The sequence below is a fragment of the Natator depressus genome, chromosome 9 (genome assembly GCF_965152275.1).
Source record: "Natator depressus isolate rNatDep1 chromosome 9, rNatDep2.hap1, whole genome shotgun sequence".
In the NCBI taxonomy this organism is placed as follows: domain Eukaryota; kingdom Metazoa; phylum Chordata; order Testudines; family Cheloniidae; genus Natator; species Natator depressus.
In genome coordinates this window covers 90,825,694-90,847,729 of record NC_134242.1, presented here as the reverse complement: position 1 = coordinate 90,847,729, position 22,036 = coordinate 90,825,694, and the positions used below count along the sequence as shown (strand labels likewise).

General features: G+C 41.8%; 1 protein-coding gene across 3 annotated transcripts in view; it reads left to right on the top strand.

The window, feature by feature from the left end:
* Positions 1-22,036, top strand: part of MAMLD1 (mastermind like domain containing 1) — a 344,661-nt gene that overhangs the window by 248,167 nt on the left and 74,458 nt on the right. For 2 of the 3 annotated variants that reach the window (XM_074962615.1, XM_074962614.1), the window contains exon 1: positions 1,490-1,708. The exons of the other annotated variant lie outside the window; for it this stretch is intronic. In XM_074962615.1, coding sequence (XP_074818716.1) covers positions 1,667-1,708 — 42 coding nt within the window. In that variant the 5' untranslated portion in view covers positions 1,490-1,666. Of the gene's footprint in view, positions 1-1,489; positions 1,709-22,036 lie in introns of those variants that run through there. 3 annotated transcript variants of the gene reach the window in all.

The following is a 22,036-nucleotide window of genomic DNA, read 5'->3' as shown; positions in this document are numbered from 1 at the left end:
GGCTCCTTGTATTTATTTGGCCAAAGTAGTTCTTGGGTTTTATTAATAACACTTTCTCTATTTTCTTCTTAATTTTAAGGGCAGACCTCTCTTGATGGGTGTAATTTACTGCTATTCCAATTTCCAGTAGAAGTGATAAAAAAAAAAAAAAGATATCCTCCAATGTTGTTTGTAGTGTCGTAGCTGTGTTGGTCCCAGGATATTAGAGAGACAAAGTGGGTGAGGTAATATCTTTTATTGGACCAACTTCTGTTGGTGAGGGAGCCAAGTTTTCCATTTACACAGAGCTCTTCTTCTCGTCTCACTCTTAAAAAAAAAGACATTTTATTAGAAATTAAAAATTAACATGGTCTGTAAAAAATTTAGATTAAAATCTTAATATTCACATTGAAAAGGCATGAAGAAAAAGGACTGTCGTCGAGTGATGGTCCTCAATATAGTTTTTTTTAAATTTTTAAATCAACACACACAACCTGGGGACAGCTCTCTGTAAAGTAACTAACTGGAATACCTCTGGGTGCTTCTCACACGGTGCTACTGTATTTCCACATCTCACCCATTAGGTCAATGAATCAAGAAAAGGGGTTTTTTTAGAGTCTCCGAGGTATCAGTACAGGAGTGAACATTATGGTGATTTAGGAAGGTAATGGAATGAGCTTATACTCACAATTATTTGTGAACTCAGTATGCTGTCCTGACTGCCTGCAACTTGCTATGCCGAGTAATTTATGCACATTCCAGGAGGAGATCAGAAGAAAATCTCAGCCCCTCAGCTGCAGTGGCTATTCTGTCAACGCTAATATTCAGAAATCACACTTTGCGACTAGCACGTTTACAACCATAAGAGAAGCGTCCTGATTTTGGGCAGCTCTCTATCTGCATCTATCTAAATAAATGTACACGCAGGTGGCACCATAGGAGGCACCTGTACCACTCCTTTACTACTAACCTGGGTTCACCTATGGGAGGTGAGTTTAACCCTTATTTGAACACTGTCCTATTAAATATCTTAGCCAGAATAGCAGAGAGAGCCAGGAAATCGCCATTTTTAGGATTAAAAATCTTTACAAATCATGCGTTATGCTCTCCTTAACTGATTTGTATCCTTTGATTTGAAGAAAAAAATAAAGCTCCAGTAACTCCCTGTATATTTGTAAATTACCCTACCTTTTTACCCAAAATGAAATTGCACATCCAGGAGAAGGTGATAAAAATGCTAAGCAGATCTTTGCATGTAAAAGTACGGTGCATAGAGACTGTATCATTATTTGCCTCCATGCACTGAACAAATAATTCCTTGGATCCAGTTTCTAAAGGGGAAAAGAAAGTGACACTTCCCCTTTAAGGCTAGAGTGGTTTGTGTGTGTGAGAGAGAGAGAGAGTGTGTGTGTGTGTGTGTCTCCTCCTCTTTGAGTGACACAGCAGTTAGATATGCCTATCAGTAACTTAAACCCCACAAACTCCACCTTCTAAGTGAGGAAGCTGTGGGTTGATGGAAATGTAGTGAGCAGATTGAGACAGACAGTGAATCATTAGCAAACTGCAACGCCAGGATGAACTTGCCTGGAACCTAAAAGGAGAAAACAATCTTAGAGTGTTTTGCTTTGCGTGGTTTCGTTAAATACAGCCAAAGTGGATCTAACAGCTGGTTGATCACCAGTCCAAGATGCTTCTGGTTTCCCAGCGGGTCATGGAGCCACATATTCCAGTAAGTAACATGTGGAATTGAGATGAACCGGAGAAGTTGTAGTTGATTTAAAAGGGCTTAATTCGCATCCAAATAGTTGCCTGCCCAGGTTTAGTGCAGTTTATAATGTGAGCGCCTCTGAGCCTGGCATTGTAAAGTTCTCAGGCGTGGTCCCTGGAAGTGCCCACCTTGTGCTGGCTTTATTCTGCTCGTTTATCTTTGTAAAACCACGGCTGGGATTTTCAAAATGTAAAAGAAACCAGGGAACTTGGTGAGAAGACTGGACCCGCTCCTTGCTGCTAAGCGGGTGTCAGTCTGGAAGGGCAGTTGCTGCTTGGGGTCTGTGGGTGTCTAAAATGGTGCTGAACCGAGGTGATCCCTGCGATTGTCTGGTTTTAAAAAAAGAAAGTGGGACAGGCTGGTGTGTGGCAGGAGAGAGATTTGAAACTCCGGGAGATTTGCCTCTGTGTCTGGCTGGGAAGCAGCTGCCTGGCAAAAGAGCGAGGAGCCTCCAACACTTTCCTCCCCTTTCTCTCTCTCTGATCGGTCGGTTCAGTCCGAGAATGTGTCCAAGGTCCCGGAATAGTTTTATTTCTTAGACGAATGCGCCGTGTTGGTTTGTTCATGATCTGAGATCCTGCTCCCTGCTAGCACCAGCAACGCGAGTACAAATGCAGATAGGAATGCCTCTGGCGGCTGCCTGCACCCTGGCACCGGGCTGAGATGATTAATGCAAAGGGGACTTTATTATTATTATTATTATTATTATTTTATTTCATCATGAAATGTGTGTCGAAATCCGTCCGGAAAGGAAGTAGCTGCTGTCTGATTTTTATCCTAGATTAAATGCTGACTGCACAGAGACTAATAGGATTAGAAAACTGCCAATACACTCAGCCCTCAGAGCTGTAGTATCCCTGTGTAAACAGAGCAGTATAGGAAGGCTTGTTTTAGTCTAATTACTGGGGGCTTTCGATTTAAACTTAGATCAAACAGACATGGACGAATAAAACCCATCCTTTTAAGGGGACTCCCCCCGCAAGGTGTACACACAGGCTGAGGGGTGCGTGCGTGTGTCTATTCTGCTGGCAGAAAAGTCTGTGGTTATTTTTGGAGTGCAAAGTGCACACTTTGCAGGCAGGATTTGAACAAAAGACCCAACTGAGAGCATCAGGAGCCCTCGAGTTATTCCTTCCGAGAGTTTGCAGCACAAAATCGAACCCCCTTCAATATAAAGCGCGGTGTGTGTGTGTGTGTAAACAGGAGTGGCCCCAGAGTGAGGCGAGATGGTGCAAACGGAGTGTGTGACTCTCTCAGAGACGGGGGCTGTTTTTAAAATAAAATGCATGCTGACTCACGTTTTTAAACTGTTTTGGTTTCTCATCCTCTGATTAAGAGCCGCGTTTAAGGCAGTCGCAGGGTAAACAAGCAGCTCCCTGTCTCGCTTCCCTGTCTCCCCTGTAACCTGCAGTCTCGATGTGGTATCCTTCCTTCCTTCGCTTTCCTTTGACACCCCCCCCCCGCAGCAATTATCTCCCCACGTCCCGTTGCCCGGACCCCCTTGGAAGTTGCTGCGGGGGGCGGGTTGGTCTGGGTGCCATTTGGCTCCTGCTCGTTGCCAGGTCTCCTGGCCCCGGGGTGCCCGGGGCAGGGCTGGGGGTATTGCAATGTGCAGCCTCTTTGCGTTAGGAGGGCGGGCGAGTTTGTAACCAGGGGTGACTGGGAGGTTTCCCGGGAGGGGGAACGGCAGTCCCCGGGGAAGGAATCGGGCTTTCGGTTGCTTTCAGGCCGCCCCCCCCCGTTCCTGGAACAATGCATTAAAAAGCGGCTTTTGTGCTCCACGAGCCTAGCAGCAGAGCGAAGGGAGGGGGACTAGGGCAGACAGAGCCGCTTCTGCAGCGAGCCCAGCGTTTGTAACTGGAGATTTATAGGTTGCAGGGAAGCCTGGGACGCCCAGTCGCTGTCTAACATGATCAGGGCTCTGATTCCCTCTTCGCAATTTGCAGGCTCCCGTCGCCACTTTGCATCTTCCCGTCTCAAACAGATTAGCCCTTCAGGCACCCGCGTGGCTCTGCAGGGAGTTTCTGCATCGCTGCCGGACAAGGAGCCTCCCTCTCTACCACGGGGCGGGGCGGGGGGTGACCTCTATAATGACCCCCCCACCCCCACTTTCCTCCTCTCTGTCGTGCTTCCCCAGCCTGCGAACTGCAAATGTGGAGATTAAATGTGTCTGGTCCCTTCCCCGCTGCGTCTGGAGCAATCCCCGCTGTGCACGCCGGAGCGTGCGCGGTACAGGGGGCGCCTTCCCCGCTCCTGCCGCTGCAGGGGCGCGCTGGCTCGCTGGCCTGTGGAGCAGCCCATGGTCCGTGCGGAGCAGCGGCGACTCCAAAGCTTCGTGTCACGCGCTGGTGTGGACCCCTCGCCTCCTTCCTTCCTGCTGCCGATTGCGACACCGTGGCCGGGGATGGGTCCTGCTTTGAGCAGGGGGTTGGACTGGATGACTCCTGAGGTCCCTTCCAACCCTGATATTCTAGGATTCTCTCCCCCTCTGAGCTGTTGGCTGAAACCCCCCCCCCCACAGAGCTTTCCAACACCCTGGAGAAAGATGGGGGTTAAACTGAGCAAGGTGGAGGAAATATGTCACCTATTATATAATGTTCCTGTTGCTTTGGTTAGCCCCTAATCCCTGGTTAATTCCTAATGCCTATCTCCGAGGTAGATGGCTTGGAGAAAGGAGAGAAACTGCCCCTGAAGGCCTCGGGGGACCTGAATGAGTGCATTACCTATTGCAGCCAGAAGTGAGACACCCCCTCCCCCCAGCCCACCAAAATCATTTTACCTTAATGTGGGAATTCTTCCTCCCTTCCCCCTGCAATCAGCTTGCTAGTAGGAAATGGAGGCAAAAAGCACTGGCAGGTGCCTTTCCCCTTCCCTGGTTTTAGCCCAGGCTGAGAGGAAGGCTAGCGTGTCCACACACAAAACTGACACTGGCAAATAACAAGCCAAGGGTAGAACGTGGGCTCTCCCCGCCTTCGCCTCCTTTGTTGCTTCCCTTCTGGAGCAAGATTATGGGAAATAAAGCTGCTGATGTGAGAGATGGAGCATATGGTGCCTCCAAAAGAGAGGGAGCTGAAATGGCCTTGAACCTGCCCGACTGACCAGCTGTTTGCTGCCAGCAAGAGCAGCTAATCAGCTCTTCCCCTTAAAGAAACATCTCTCTCTTTTTTCTAGGTACTCATAGTTTGCATACTAAATAGCATATTCTCAACAGGGGGAAAAGTAATGGGCTCACATATTGCTTTACTAGTTATTGGCATGCTCCCCAGCCCAACACGCCCACACACTGAGCATGAGAATATATTTTCCTATACATTTATGTAAGAAAGCTGATTACAAGTATAATATTAGGGGTGGGAGGCACTAATACTGTGATGGGGGATGCCAGATGCTTGCAAGACAAACATATGTGTTTTGTACAAGAGAAGCTCAGATGAAAGGCTGGTTGAACACACATACATACACACTTCTAAGTCAAAGGCAGGCAAGAGTAGTTTGAATAAGTTACTCTATCGTCTTAAATAATCATAATCTCCCTGTTCTGGCAGTGACCATTTTCAGTTGTCTCTCTGTGCCATATGTTTGGAAGGGCAAAAGAAAGCAATTTGGGAAAGATGTGTCTGGCTGGAGGGAGGAGGTGGGTTGAGGGAGATAGAAGGAAATTCCATGTTAGGAAACCATTAGCAAAGGGTGACTTCTAATGTTTTCCTGCCACTGACGTTGACAGTGACACAGATGTGTGGGTTGAAACAGGAACGTCACTGAGTTTTTAAACTCAACCAGGAAATAGTCTGTTGCTGAGGGATGAAAAACAAATACTATGTATCGTAAAGCAGGTGATATGCAGTTAACAGCTCCTCTCTCCAGTGAGTGAAAAGCTGTTTAATGTTTATCGCTGAGCAGCCCAAAGCAAATCTTGTTCTTTTCTAACTGGGTTTCTGATTACAAAAAATAAAATATAAAATCCTTGCAACAAATAATTCAAACTCAGAAGGGCAGATATTTACACGACTCCACTTTTAACTCCTTGAAACTGAGTAATTCTTTAGACTTTGAAGAGTGAAGGTAGCTATTACTGTTTCTTGGAAGAGTTACTACTGGCACCAGTTAAAATATCACTCCTCTTATGGCTTCTCGGTGCACAGATATAAGAGGTGCCTTATAAATACATTGTATTGGGTATCTTTCAGTGAAATGTTCTTAATATTCCATTGTGACCACTGTACTTAATATTTATATTGTGGTAGCACCCAGAGATCCCAGTCAGGGTAAGAGACCCATTGTGCTAAGCACTGTCTGAACACACAGGAAGACGCAGTTACTGCCTTAGAGGGTTTATAATCAAAGATCCCAATCCTGCAATCAGAGCTCTGCAGGAACAAGGGTCAACCCATGGGGATATTAATTGCAGGTTTGGGACCTAACTGGAAACTAGCTGCAATGACTGTAACAAACAATTGGAGGGAGAGGTAAAGGACAGTGGGAACAGTAAATTAAGAAGGCTAAATATTTTACAACTTGAGAGTTCCCAATCATTTGATCGATAAATGTCCCACGTTCCTTGAAAAGTTACCTTTAAAAATAACTTTAAAAAATAGCCGTAGAAGGATCATTTAAGTCTTGCAAAGAGTGGGGTAATTAGATGCATGCAACCTCGGGGAGCAGAGCCGTGGAGAAGTAGGAAGCTGGCTGAGGCTTTTAAATCGGAAGGAAATGGAAAATCCCAAAGTTTTCATTGTTCCTATCTGCTGGCCATTTGTGAGTTGTCAGCAACATGAAACCTTTAGATGAAGGTGCTGGTAAGTTACGATTCATTAGTAATTGGTATGATTTTCAGATAAAGATAGTTAAATCAATTGAAATAACGATGGCACATTTCCAAAGAAACCTCTTTATATCTGACAGATTTGCCACTCTCTTATTTAAGGAATGATTAATATTGTATGCTGCTAATTTTCAGCCTCTGTGGGGAGAGCAGTATTTTAACTCATTAGTAAGGCTTTCTGTCCAATGTTCTCTGACTTGCCATTTAGAAAAATGTATTTCACACTGAAGGATGCAGAAGATACACCAAAGCTTTGCATTAAAATGTTTTATATCAATATTGATTTCTTTAAGGGGGTGTTTGTTATAAAGAGGTAGCTTTTATCCCCTTGAGCTCTTTGGCAATTATCTGGCTGCCATAAATGTTGATACGCACAGAATGGATGTAACTAAAAAAAAATCTCTTCATCCAAGCAAAAAAGGCTGACTGTTTGTTGGAGCAGATAGAATGCTGAGAGTGTGAATAGACAAACCCATATGTCGCTGGTGAGAGAGATAAATGATGGACGAACAGGAGCTGGTTACTATGGATCAGCACAATAAACCAATTCCCATCATACACCTCTCTTAATAATATACCAGTTTCAGTGCTATTGACGGGTAACCTAGGTAGCACCAGTCAACTGTAAGTTTTTCAACTGTTCTTTTATACATCTCAAAGAATAGTTGAGACTGTTCTAATTTTTTCAGATGTTGAGCCCTAAAATTATGCAGCACTTCATTTCTTGCCAGATACTTTGGAGGGGGAATTCAGAAAATTGCCTTAGAATGCCAAATGTAGAAGATACTTTGGTATGGTCATTAAGAGTTTTATCTTGGTTAAACACATAAGATTTGCCCGGTCAAAAAGGTCATTGCTTCAAATTAACTAGGCAACTTATACTGCACTTATCACTGTGTATCTGAGTTCCTTGTATGTTAAATTGAAATATTTCTTTATTTTGAGTGGAGGTAGCAAATGTACATAATATTTTATTGATTACATTGCTGGTAATCAGTAAAACTGCTCTGGCTTTCTTTGCCTCAATTCAAGCTACTGACAGCTTCAGGAAAACTTTGCAAAACAATCAGCATTTACATCCCTTTTTGTATTTCTCTTGCTTTTTATTATTGGGAGCACTTTTCATGGAATACCAAATGCTTTGTTACTTAACGGTTTCACCTTATCTCCCTCTTTCCTGCTGGATATTTGTCACCTGCAGTTCCCTGAGAGCCAGATTGTGCCACCTTAATTCAGGATGAAGGTATCTCTCGATGTGAGTAAAGGTAGCAGAATTGGGACCATAGTTCTCTATGTATGACCTCATCATTTTCAAAGCAACCAGTTGCATTGTCACAGAGAGTAATGCATTCAGATGGGGTTAACTAGAAAGGTCTTAAAAATTAAAGTTCTTTATCCCCCATGTAAATCTCCTTAATAATAATAATAATTAATACATTAAAAATGGAGGGAAAGGAAACAAAGCAGAGGGAAAGGAAACAAAGCAGAGGAAAAGATGGTTTATTTTGTTTGGAATTTTCCAGGCGGTCGCATCAACTCTTCTAAAAAGCATGTGACATTATTGTGCATCTTGGATGAAATGAGTTGCGTTCGGTAATGTATTTTGTCAGAGAGACTAATGTTCTTTTGTCTCTTGGTGGGCCTGTTCTGGTAACACTTCGGCATGTTAGGGACCGTGATTTTCTCCCATGAGTAAAGGTTCACAGATCAGGCCCTGTGTCCTTGAGGAAGGGGAGTGTGAAATGCCATACTCCCACTTCTCATGGCTGCTTGTTGGAGGACAGGAAAGGGAAAAAGGCTGAGAAAGCTGGAGGAGACCATCGTTTGGGTCAAATTTTTGGCTGGCCCTTGTATGGGAGAGCAGTTGTGAGGGAGGTGTGAGCTTGTGTAAGGCCAGACTGAATTGTACCCCCTGTGCTCTGAGAGGACTGGTTAGCTCTGGCTATAGAAGGGATTACTTCTTATTATGGTTATTTGTATGACTGTAGCACCTCAGAGTCCCTGTCATGGACCAGGAGCCCATTGTGCTAGGTGCTGTCCCTAGGCCTACGCTCACAAAGGGATGTAGCAGAGGGCATGATGCAGCCTCTGCATCTCCCGTTGCTCCTCTTGGGGCAGTGAGACTTCCTACTACCTCTTAATCAGTGCAATAAGCCAGTGATGAGTATTGACCCATTAAAGGGCTGCTACTGACAGGAGGCTGGTGAGCAAAAAATCATGTATTTATTTCGCAAGCTGTCCAAGCTCTAAAAATATTGTTATGAACTAGTGAAATTGTGTCCCTAGCAATGACACACCTGGTCCTTCTGGTGGACCATTTCAAACTCTTGCTTCTCTCTTGTCTCCCTGTCTCAGGCAAAGAACTTGTACAGAACTGCCTTGTTGATAAAGTTGCCAAGTACCTTCTGGAGCATGTCCTAGTTCATTAATCATTGATGAGCTGATATTTCAGGACTGTCCAGTGATACGAATGCACTCCCAAGTAGATCCAAGAACCTCGGAGAGACTACAGTTCTCCTTCGCTTTGATTGTAAGATGTTTTCTTTTGAATCTACCTGGTGATGATGTAGCCACAGTGGCCTGTTGTGCTCTCCAGTTCAGGAACAGACAGCTGGAGGTTCAGTCTGTTGCAGACATGATATGGATTACCTCTGCAGGGGAGGGTGTTAACTGTCTTACTGTTTCACCTCATGTCAGGCAATCTATTGAGTGGCATCGGTGTGATAGCCCTGGGGGAAGGCAGGTTTTTTTATTTTTTTGCACCTTCCACCTTCATAGGTAATGTGTAAACCAAGTGGGATGGAAGGCATTGGGGAGAGATGAATGGCTGTGTAAAAGCAGTGGATCTTTTTGCAATATAAATGCTTCTCAGCCTTTCCCTCTCTAAGTAGAAACCTTATTTTGAGGGACTTGAAAATAAGACAGTTTTATATCAGTCCTGACGGTCAGAGAAATATTTACTTGAACTTGACACACACACACACACACACATTAGTGGAGAGGATCAACATTGTATGGCCAAGTGTCTTATATTTTGCATTGGTTTTCCTTACTCCGTTCCAGGGAAGGTTCGTCTCATCTTTGAATTAAATACCTATGAATTTTTTAAAATTAAACTCTCCCAAACCACACCCATTTAATTTGTCAGAATTATGCAACACGTTTTATTTTTGTAGGGAGTAGGTAGAGCTTTGGTATTTAAGATCTACAGTAAAATCAGAACCAGAAAGGTAGCTTTCTAGTTGTTAATATTAGAGGTTGATCATACCGTGATTATAAAGCCTGTAGTGCCATGTAAGGCTCTTTAGTTTCAAGTTGTTGATCTTGATCAGGCAGTCAGGGTGTCTACAATAACAATAGCATTGATTTCTATATCACACGTTTTAAATAAGATTTAGGTGTTAATACGGGCTATTTGAAGACTTACTCTGACTTCTGAATGTTACTCCCTTTGGTTGGATTGCAGTTGTAACGTACTTGCCAATCTCACAGGTTTTTTGTGCATATTCTGAAAGACTGGCAAGCTTTATGCTATGTTTTGTGAAGAGAGCCCAGTTTTACTAAGCTGCTTGTCTGTCAGGGATTAATTTAACCTCTAATTACTACATTTTCTTCACAGTTTGCTGCACATGAGCATGTTATAACAAAAGCACAAAGAAGTATGCCATTTTATTTAGCCACTACTCTGAAATTAATTTAGGGGGTATAGAGTCAAACCTGACACACTCGGTGTTAAAATAATTGTGCTGGCATTAGAATTACAGTACATAATCTTATTGCTTCTAATGATACAACGGCACTAGTGTAAATGGTGGTGTTAACTCGTTGTAGCCAGAGTTATAGAAATGATTTATAGCTAGGGAAAAATTATACTTACCATTACGGCAAATATTTCCCCAGAAGTACTGCATGGTCCTGCTTTAATGCGTTCAGTAATTTTGGGTGAATTTCAGGCTTTTATAAGGGTGACGTTTAAAGGTCTTCTTAATTGCAACAAACAAGCATTTAATATGGCTTGGGTTTCTTCCAGATGGGATTTTTTTTTTTTTAAATAGAGAATCTGAGGAACAACACACAAGGCTGTATAGTTTCCTCAGTCTGTATGTGGAACTCACACTGGCATCAAAAAAGGTGCTTTGAGAACAGGGTATGGTCCTGAAGGAAGGTGATGAGTCTGATTTTTGTGATGAATCATGTTTATGAATCTCTTCTTTTCATGTATTGTGCTCCGTAATGTTTACAGTGAAGGGTTTTGTTTGTTTGTTTGTTTGTTTTCCCATTTAGATTGAGAGGGTCTAGCTATCCCAGCAGAAACATAGCCTTTCTCTAACCTTGGCAGTATTGTATGAAAAGAACTGTATTGTCTGCTGGATCTTTTTCATGCATCTCCTCGTCCTGATGTTGACCACCTCTGAGCAGGCCTAGTGAAGTTACTTTGAAAGTGTAATTTATTACATATGGCTGGAAAATAATTGCTCACATATTGCTGTTTGACTTCTAGCAGAAACAAAAGGTTACTGTTTGCTTTGGGGTCATGTATGTGAGTTGTGCAGTGACGGCCCAGTCCCGCAGTCCTTGCTCAGGCAAAACTCTCTCACTGAAGTTGATAGGACGCTTTCCCTAAATAAGGACAGAGTAAAGACAGCAGGGTTTGACTCTGAAACTGGCCTTACTGAAGATGTGAAGTAACATGGTATCATCACACGGGGTTGGGGCAGGAGTGACAGGATTGCCAAAAGAAATAATAGAAAGAGATGGATCATTCTCTTTGTCCTGAAGAGAAATCGGATTATTTCCAGGAATCCCTTCTTCCTATATTCTCCATCCCCAGCCCAAAGTGTAATCAGTTACTGTAAACATTTACTCTCATAACCCCTAATTTGAAGGTAAATTGAACCTAAATTAAAATCAATGTAAGGGACTGGATGGTTCAATAGACTGGTAATGAGATACGGAGTCTTCTAGTAACCAAAAGTTATATTTCATGGCTGTTTGATAGCTAATGTGAAACAAGTTGTAGGTCCCACTCCAGTTCTTAGTGGCCTCAGATGTTCCTGTGACATTTGGCACCTGTGTTTGCAGTCTTAAAGAGGCCAAGGACTGAATGAGCAAGGAGACTGACTAATGCTCTCACTACCTTTTTCAAGTGTCCACTAATTTTGGTTGCCTCAGGTTCTGGGCTCTCAGCTTTGAGACCCCTAGGACCTGATTTTTCAGAGGTGGTGAACATCTACAGCTCCACAGACTTCAGTGGGAGCTGCACACGTGCTCTACCACTGAAAATCTATCTGTAGGTGTCTCAAGTCACACCTCCAAAAAATGGAGGCAACTAAAATTACTGGACACAGTTTGGGAGAGTAGGCATTAGCCTCGCAAGGTATATCTACACAGCATTTTTGGAACAGGCTTCCCAGGCACAGTTGGTGGACTTGGGCTTGCGCTAGTGCTCTAAAAATTAGCTGTATAGACAATGCATTGAAGTTGCGGCTTGGCTCTGAAACCCACCCCCTTGCTAGGCTTCAAAGCCCGAGCTCCAGACCGAGCTGCATCTTCAAAGCTCTGTCTACACAACCATTTTTAGACTGCTAGCGCAAGTCCCACGGGCCAAAGTCTGTCAACTGAGGCTGTAGGCTTGCTCTAAAATGCTGTGCAGACATGTATTCACTTTCCCATCTGTGAAATGGGGCTAATGCTATTCTTGAAGGGTGTGATGTGACGGTTAACTAATTAAAGTGCTTATGATTAATTGAGGTCTTCATTTTCCAGTGCCTTAAGTCTGGCACCTTCCACGTGTCTGAAACTTATATTTAAAAATAAAGTCTGCTAGGATATTACCAGGACCCTACTAAATACGAACATTATATAAAGTCAGCTTTGTTGCAAACTTTAACATTCAGAGAAAGTGTGACAGCTGAAGCCTTCAAACAGAGTGTTCCAGTTACACCCATGCTTTGGCTCCAGTGATCCAAATAAACGAAGTTGAACTCTTTTTAAATGGACATTGCTTACTGGTATCTTCCTCTTTGGTGGAGGCAGTAATGAAGAAAAAGCTCTCTAAGGGTGGGGAAATGAGACACGCTTTCAGGAATACATCATAATAGTTTGTTCACCAGCTGAGGTTTTCACAAGGTTCTATTTGCCACACTTGATTATGTGAACATGCTAAATGGATATTGTAGTTTGTACTGTTCCACTCAGACCCTAGAAGGCTTTTCCCAATACAGTCAGATAATAGTTTCAAAATAACTATCAAATATCCATCTGGTATGGTTAACAGAAAGATACAGAATACATACTGAAGGTAATTTCATTTTGCTATGACCAGCTGCTTCTGCTTTTACTAGTTTTCAGAACTCAGAATTTATGCATGGAAATAATCTCAGAACTTTTCTGGTATTTCAGTAACCTAGTAGATCACAGTTAAGGACTTGGGTTTTGCCTGCTTCTCTAAGGATACTTATTTTCTTAATTAACTCTGTTGATTTAAAAAAAAATCACACAGGCTGCAAAAACAATTATGTACAGTACTGTAGTCAGTAACACAGGCAGAAGGTTTTGTTCCCTGGCTGCCAAATGGTGACTCATTAGAAAAGAATGTTTGTTCCTCCCTTTTCAAAGTTACTCACTACAAGCAGCAAATATCTGGTGTTGATGCTACTGCTCTGAAATGCCTGACATTGCTGATGCACTAAGACATAATTCTTCAAGATTATTTGATCACAGGCTGCATTCAGATTTGTTTCACAACTAGGGATTAAAAAACCTGACTACCTTTTTAGCACCTCGGTTTGAGTCTAAATAATAAAATCTAATTTAAATCAACTATATTGCATTTTAATAATGTTGGGGGTCATCCAAGTATTTTAATTGTGGATCATTTAAGCTATTTTTAAACACATGGGACTATTTAATCTCTGGTTAATTTTAAACAAAAAAATTTGCATTGGGTAACAGCGGGACATTGGCATTTGTGTGATGTGGAAGATTCTTTCTGCCTTTCGCCGCCAACGATGATATACTCTGCATCTTTTCTAATATTTCATCACATAGAACTGTCAGTGAGCTGTACTCAAGAGTGACACCCCAAATCCACCCAAAGAAGTGTCCTTCGCTCAATATCCATATTGTTCTTGGCTCTCTGAACTTTTTCTTTTCTCTCTCCTTCCCTTATGCTCCCCCATCAAATCTGTAGAATAGGTACAGTTTGAAATCCTCCCTGTCTCATCTCCTATTCTTCTTATTCATGGGCTTGGTTGGCTTGAACCTTACATAGCTCTGGATGGATGTTTTTGTGGTTGCAACAACACTTGCCTTTGACTTGAAGCAGAAGTGAGTGCATTAATGGCTTTTAGTCTTTATCAGAAGTGAATCGTGGTCACAGATCCCAGAAGGTAGATCAGCCTTAATTTCAAGTGAAAGTCCTATGTCCTCAAATAACTTCTCACGTCAGTTAAAATTCAGTATTTTCAAAATCCATGGGTGTAGATGAGTGAAATATAAAGTTTAGGGCAAGCATGAAGGATATAAGTGAAAATTGGGATGCTTTTCCTTACTCCCTCAGGGCCCCTAAAGTCTGTCCACTGTAATGGAGTGATTTGATTACTTTGTAGTGTTAAACTAAAAGGATAAATCTAAGTGCCTGGGGAGTGGGAAACAGATCCAACAATCAGAAAACAAACAAGTTAATAAATGGTTTCAGAGTAGCAGCCGTGTTAGTCTGTATTCACAAAAAGAAAAGGAGTACTTGTGGCACCTTAGAGACTAACAAATTTATTTGAGCATAAGCTTGAAGTGAGCTGTATGAAGTGATGAAGTGAGCTGTAGCTCACAAAAGCTTATGCTCAGATAAATTTGTTAGTCTCTAAGATGCCACAAGTACTCCTTTTCTTTTTAAGTTAATAAATGTGAAGCATTTCTGCACCAAGTTGCTGGAGAAATGCTATTTCTAGAAGAGTGCGGAGACTTTGGGACAGTCTATTAGTATAACTATGTTCATTATACATTGTGCCATTAATTGATGCTGTGACTGCTCTGTGTTTTGTAGGGGGAGTGTTTGGCTTCTATTAGCAATAGATTTATTAAGTTTTTGAACGTCACAGACAGAAGTAGAAAGCACCCCACTTTGCTTCTCGGTCTCTCTCTACATATGTGCGTTACATCTGGAAAGAGTTTGACTTAGGCAGTCTTGTTTGCCTTTAGTCCTTCTGGCTCTGAACATCTACCAACTCTTTTTTTCTTCTCCCCTCCTCTCCAAAGCTGACGAGATACACAGCTTTTGAATGGCTCTCCACAGAGAGCGTTTGAAGTCAAAATTAGCCACTCTAAATTGTTTCTGATGCTCACGTGCCCAAACCACATACAGTCAGGATTCACTTTGTAAAGACATCATGCATAGAAATCTTGCGAGCTGCGGTAATGTAGACTGTCAAGTACTGTTGTGTGAGAAAACCCATAGCACTCGCCTGTATGGAACTGATTTTTTTGTATGTTGCTACTTTGTGACAATAAGGCGTGAATTAATTATCGGAAGTCTAACGTAAGCCAGTAGCTTTAATTTTATCATATCTAAGGATGGCAGCAATGGCAAACTGGAGGGTAAATGACTGATACTGGCGGCTGGCCAGTCCTTCTAAGTGTCTTATATCTGTAACTGCATTTCTAATATTTCATCATTTAAAATGGTCTCCATAGTAGCCCAGCACCCACTTACAGCTTCAGACTAATCCACAGAAAGTCCCTTTGTTAGTATTCACACTGTGAATAGAAATAGTTATACACTGGGATTGTGGAAAATTGTACCATTGAATGGCTTACTACACAGAGTACAGTGGAGGAAACTGTTACACTTTTTATGAAACCAAGAGCTCAGTTAAGTTAAATTACCCTAGTGTTACATGAGTTTATAACGTTCACACGATTACAAAGGAAACGTGTTCTCGGTGTGCGTGTGCATTATTAAGAAAATGCAGCTAACCAAGACTAGCTAGTATGGTCTGAAAACATTACTCTCTATTTTCTTTAAGAAGCCTGATGAGTGTGTGCAGGTAGAGTTTGTATATAACTTCCATACCCAGTATGTCAGCTGGGCTTAAGCTTCTGCTATGATTTCCATTGTAAACTTTATTCCCGGTGGTTTCTAATTAACCTATAAACACTTTTTGTGTGGAAACTTGCTATACTGTTTCTCCAGGTGGACCCACAGATAAAGGTTTTCTTTGTCCTTTCTTCAGTTTACAATTATTCTTTTCCTCCTTTTATTTTATCTTTGTTCTTTAAGAGCAATTAGACTCTTTTTTCAGCAGAAGAGACAACGTGCACCCTCTGTCTATCCATGTGCAGTGTGACTTTTTTCTCTGCCCCGCGGGTGGAGACAGGTATTAAACTGGGGGATAAAGTGCAGGGTGGCGTGCACCTTTTTTTCCATCTGGCTAAGTTGGCAAAATAGTCTTAGATTGCCCTGTAACCATCTCTTTCTTTGTTAGGAGGGTTTTTCTGCAAGCAAGTCGACTCTCCCACTGATCTAAAGCCCACCTATTAGATGACTGACCAAAGCAGGCATCTGTGAATTTAGACATTAGTGCAGAACTGCAATATGCAGTGTTTGGCTTTGAGCCGGTGCTCATTGTGGACTATAAGTCTCACTAGAAAGCAGGCCCACTGAGATGGCTCTGAAGATTATGTGAGCTGCAAATGAGACTGCTGCCTAAAACTCCTTCTCCTGGAGAGGTTTATGAGAAGCTTGATGCACTAATTTCGTGGAAGAACAGATGCCAGTCCTCCTGCCCAAGGTTTGGGAGTTACAGGCTGTCTTGAGGCTCCATCATCCTGGGGATCAGAGAAGTGATGCTCTCCATCATTAACTGTAGGCTTTTTTTAAAGATTGATTATGTAGCAGTACATCCTGATATCAGGGGACTGGAGGCTTGTGTAGCTCCTTAAAAGAAGGAACTGTAATTAATTTAGTGTAAAAAAGCAGAAGGGAATGTAAGAAAGATTTCTGTGGTTCTGCCTACAAACTTGCTCCATACGTAGAAGAAAATGAGTCTCCCTTGATTTCACTAAGAATAAGGGCTGATCTATACGTTTGAACGCTCCAAAATGAATGTGTGGATGAACTCTGGTTTCCTACATGACCAAGAATACCAAGCTTTAGGTGGCATTCAGTCTGAGACTATAGTGTTTCTGGAATGGGAATATTCTCTTTCCTATCTTCAGAAAGCTTGAACATTCTTGATTAGTATTCTGTAACTAGTATAGCTGTAACTGATCCAGGAAGGAATGGTTCATAAATTCGCTGTCTAGAGGGACTTGTAGTTCCTTGTAGAGTCCTCATTCATTGGTTCAATTGACATACTAGAGATCTTCTTTTGTAGGGACGAGGTGACCAGATTTAATGCTCCTGTGACACTTTTTATCTCCAGAACACTTTACAGATATCTACCAGTTAATCCTCACATATGCTTGTGAGTGAGGTAAAATTAAGTATTGGTCTTCCCATTTTACAGATGAAGATGGGGAAAGTAAGGCAAAGAGACTGTAGAGATTCGTCCAAGGCTGCAAAGAAAGCTAGAATTAGGCCAGGTCTATGCTACAAACGTATCCATATAATGACATCACTCTAGAGTGGGCAAAATCCATGCCCTGGAGCAACGTAGTTATAGCAACCTAACTCCTGGAGTAGATAGCGCTGTGTTGACTGGAGAACTTCTCCTGTCAACATAGCTACCACCTCTTGGTGAGGTAGATTAACTATGCTGATGGGAGAAACTCTGCTGTTGGCGTAGTAGTGTCTTCACTAAAGTGCTACAGCGGCACAGCTGCCGCACTGTACGTGAAGACAAGCCCTTAGAATTCAAGAGTTCCTGGTTTCTACTCCTGTAACGAGGTAATATTTCTTCCTTGAAAGAAGAAAACTGTGAGAGGCTTTGGAGTAAAGTCTTGAGGAGGTCCTAGAGATCTTAATTGAGGTTACTGGCAGAAGATTCAAATTGTTCCGTTGGTGTTTCTCCACGTACCTTGAGTTCAGTTTCATCTTTTCAAATTGAGATTCTGTGTTCTCCTCCATTGACATTGCAATCTCTGACTCAACCGTCTGGAGCTTCTCTCCTCAGGATTTCTTTTGCTCGGGTATTGAACACTCTCTCTATAGGCCTCTTCTCAGCCAGATGTACTGTCTCGAGGAATGATAGGACTTGAGGTGTCAGTGCATGGAGAGAGGTATGATTCAGGAATTCCCTCAGAAGCAAACATGGTGATCCTGAAGTAGGGCTGCCTTTTTATTTTGGCCTGTGATTTCTTTGTGTTATTCCTTTGGTTCCTGATTAGTATATGCTTAAGCGCTTTGCGTGAACTTTAAGCATGTGAGTAATCTCATTGACTATGGAAAGGCCATTCAGTACCCACTGACTTCAGTGGAACTACTGACATGCTTGAAGTTAAACATGTGCTTAAAGTAAATTGCTGAATCAGGACATTTCATGAACAGTTAAAGCCTGTCGGCAGTTTGTGGCTTTTGAGAACTTCATATCAATAGGAGTCAATTCAGAAAGCTTAACAGCTGAGGCAATTCGTATCCAAGTATCAAGGGAGAAACCTCCTTTGCAGACCTGTATAAAGTGACAATGTGATGTCCAGCTTTTGTCAGACTGTTCAGCTTGGTTGGATGTAACATGAAACCTCTCTTTGGGATGCAGAACCTTCCAAGGTGAAGTCTGAAGTGTCTCACTGCATTTGGTAGAACTATTTGTTCTTAGTCCCACCAGACCTACATTGGTGCAGGAAGGGAAATTTGAGCTAGCCTGAAACCTGCACTGCTTAGGCACCTTGCTTTGGTCCCAGGACAGTGGCTGGAGCATTAATCTATAACTGAAAGAAAATATTATTTGTTTCAAGTTAGTTTCTTATGCCCAAGTTATTGCTATGCAAGATCCAGAATAAGGAAGAAATGCCTTCCACTGATTCAACCCTGAGCCTTCTATCTGCCTGCACCTTCTGCTGGGGGCCTAATCCTGCAGGGCAGAGAGTATCTCCTTTGACTTGCTGAGAATCCTTTCCTCTCTTGCCGGCTTGAGCTTTTGGAAAGAAACTAGCGGAAACCGCTTTGTCTAGTCTAGATTTGACTATAAATTCAGTATCCTGCTGTTCTTGGAATCACTACTTCTAGCCTTGACATTCTATGATGAGGTATCATTCAAGAAACAGAGGCAGGACAGGGGAGTTGACCTGTGCAGCCTTGCTCTCTCATTGTTAGGTCTTGGTTCAAAATGTTTATTTGTTTGGACCAAGCTTTTTATTCTCCTTTTGAGAAAGAAATGAGGGATCAGCAGAAACGGACTAAGTTGATGAAGCAAATCAGTTATCTGGAAGTCCATTTATTTAAACTTTGGTATTTAATTTGATAAGCTCTTCTCTTGAATTTCTTTGCTCCCGCTCATTAGCCAGTATTCTTCTGTGCTACCGATTGGAGGATTGTACATCAGATAGCAAAATGACCAGAATATGCCACTCTAAAATGATTTTTAAATGTAATTCAAGCAGAACTGCAGATAATAGGAATAAAAGAATAGCTGTTTAATGGGGAAAGAATTTAGGCAGGATTATGAACAAAAATTTTTATTAAGAGTGGAGGATCTAGAACAATGGACTGATATTCCTCTGGGTCTTTGAGCAATCAATTTCCCTTTCTAGTATTCAGTTACTGCTAATTGTATTGATTTTTATCAAATATGTGTACAAATCAATTTTATGTTTTAGTGCTGTTAAAAGCTTCCTTCCTTCCTTATAGGCATTAGTGCCCTGATCATTTTAATTGTCTCATTTTTAATGCTCTGATTTTGCTGCATATTTTCTTTAGATTACTGTTTATTTAGACCTTTAATTGATTAGGGATTATATGTAGATGTTTAGCGTCCGATCAAACAGACCTCACTCAAGCATGAACTCCCTAGCTTAGTGGGACTGTTTTTACTTGAGTAAAAACTGTAGGGATGGGCCCTCCCATTGACTAATAATACGGGATGGATAGAAAATTCGATATAGCGTGACCTTACCCCAAACAGCAGGGGGCAGGTACATTAATTGTGCTGTGCTCAAGTTTAGATAAATAGAGACTAAGGATAGACTAATACTGACTCAGCTATATTATTAATAAATAGATATGAATATGAAGTCAGGGTGGTACAAATTAAACTTTTAAAATAATGCAAACTGCTTGGGTTGGACAAACTCCTCCATTTCTGCAACTTGAGTAGCTCATGCCCTTACAACAAAGTAGTTGTCTGAGACCTCTCTAAGCACAGGAAATGTATGGAGCTCAGAACAAAATAAAACAACATTTTCCGTTTGTGTTTGTTGATGCCTATGGCAGTTTAAATTGTTTCTGTCAAACTTACCTATTTTCCAAGATATCACTCTCCTTTAAAAAAAAAAAAGTACACAGCTTTGAGTTCAAGAAAATGTATATCCTTTTATAAGTAAGCCGGAGAAATTGACTCATATAATTGAAATGGTTTGGTCTGTGCAGAGGGCTGTCAGATACTGTATGATAGACTTTGAACTTTTAGTGGTGTGAGCAGTAGTAATGAGAACCAGAGGAGTTAGGACTCTGCTATTCCACTTACCTCCAACTTTAATATTACACTGCGGATTTTATGATACTGTGTTTTCTGCTCTCATTGCCAGGTCACTCTTTGGAGGAGGGGAGAGTTGCATAAACAAATGTCCAGATATAGGGGAGTATCTAATAAAAAAAAAATCTCCTTCCATAAAGAAGTCTAACATCATGAGAGACTTAAGGGAGATAATATTTTAAGTTTGAGATTTTAAACAAAAATTGTTCTCTTCCCCAGTCCTGCTGATGTTTCTTCATAACATAGCAGTTCCTGCTGAGAAACTGAGTAAAAACCACAGGCTTCTTTGCTAGTCCTATCTGCCAATAACTGCTCCCAAATCCAGCAGTGTTGTGGTGAAAGAATGCACTTTCCAAGCCATTGTATGTGCTGTGATCTGTATTGCCCAACGTAGATCCCATTTAGGAATTTTTTTAGAAGCCAGGAAATCAATAGTCCTTTTTATCCCTACTTCAGAAGGAAGTGGCATCATTTTATACATCATAGCACAATTTCATCACACCGACTGGCTGCCATAACAGGTTTTCTTGCTACTGACTGTTCGATAGTTTCTGGTACAGTATAGTCACTTCAAGCATAATCATATATACAGTATTTTAAAAGCTGGTTAAGAGAAATGTGTCTATTATTGTTTGATCTGTGTACAGAGTGGGATACCTAGCTGCATTGCAAGTTAGAGTGAGGGTGGACATATTCTGCTTATATTAATAGATGAATGCCTATAGAAACTGGCATGCCTTGTACCCTGAAGGGTAAGTAAGGGCTCTGTGGGAAGAGGAGCTGTGCTAGTGTTGCCTCTGCTTTGCATAATATTGCAAACTGCAAGTCCATTTTTGTCAAGAGGTTTCTGCAGCAACCCCTGTATTAGGAATCACAAACTGGATCAGCTACATGAGGGGTCATTATAACACAGAGAAGATAAATGTACCGGTTCTGCTGGAGGCTGTCCTCAGGCTGTTTGTTATGTGTCTCTAACACTGTCACTACATCACACACTTCCTCGATCTCAGTATTACTCTACAAGCCTGTCTAATGGGAGCCTCTGTTGCTGATTCCGGCTTACCCTGACCTACTTCTTTCTTGTGTCCCAGCAAGCTGTCAGGAGCTATCAGAGCATTGGGAGCTGAAATAAACACTCACTGAGGGGAAAAGCAAGTCTGTCTCCAGTGAATGTAATTAGCTTTGTTTAACTGGCCTGTTTGCTTTGTAAATCGCATCATTTTTAGGCAAATTTAGGGTGTAAAAATATCTGTAATTAAAATCAAATGGTGCATGACCTCATTAAAGTCAAGGGCTTTAGAAGTTCAGCAGAAAAAGTTATGACGTATGCAGTGTGCCTACAGTTTTTTGGGAAGAAGAATTAAGGATACTTCTTCTGAAGAGCAGTTTATTATTGCAACGTTAACGTCTTTGGACTTTTGATTGAATTTGATAATTGAGACTTGGATCTTTATGTCAAGTAGTGCAAGTTCACAGGGTAAAGTTTTAGAGCCTCTTCTTTTCTCGCTCTCCTGTGAGCTAAGCATCAATACAGCATGTGTAGGTTGAATTCCCACTGCTTTAACAGGACATAATTTAAAATATGCCTCCGTTCTGCAGTGCTGTGTCCTTTTGCGTGTTGGCCAGTGAAGTCATTTTGTAATTGGGCTGTGCTAGACAAATACAGAACTAGATTGGCAAGGCTTCATTGGGCTAATTTTTAATGCAAGACAAAGACCTGTAGTGCTTTTATCAGAGTGGATTTTGGGATCCAGTTTTTCAGATACCATACTGTATTAATTTTGAGAATTGATACGCTAAGGCTCTATCAACATAGGATCTCAGCCCCTCTTCTGTTGA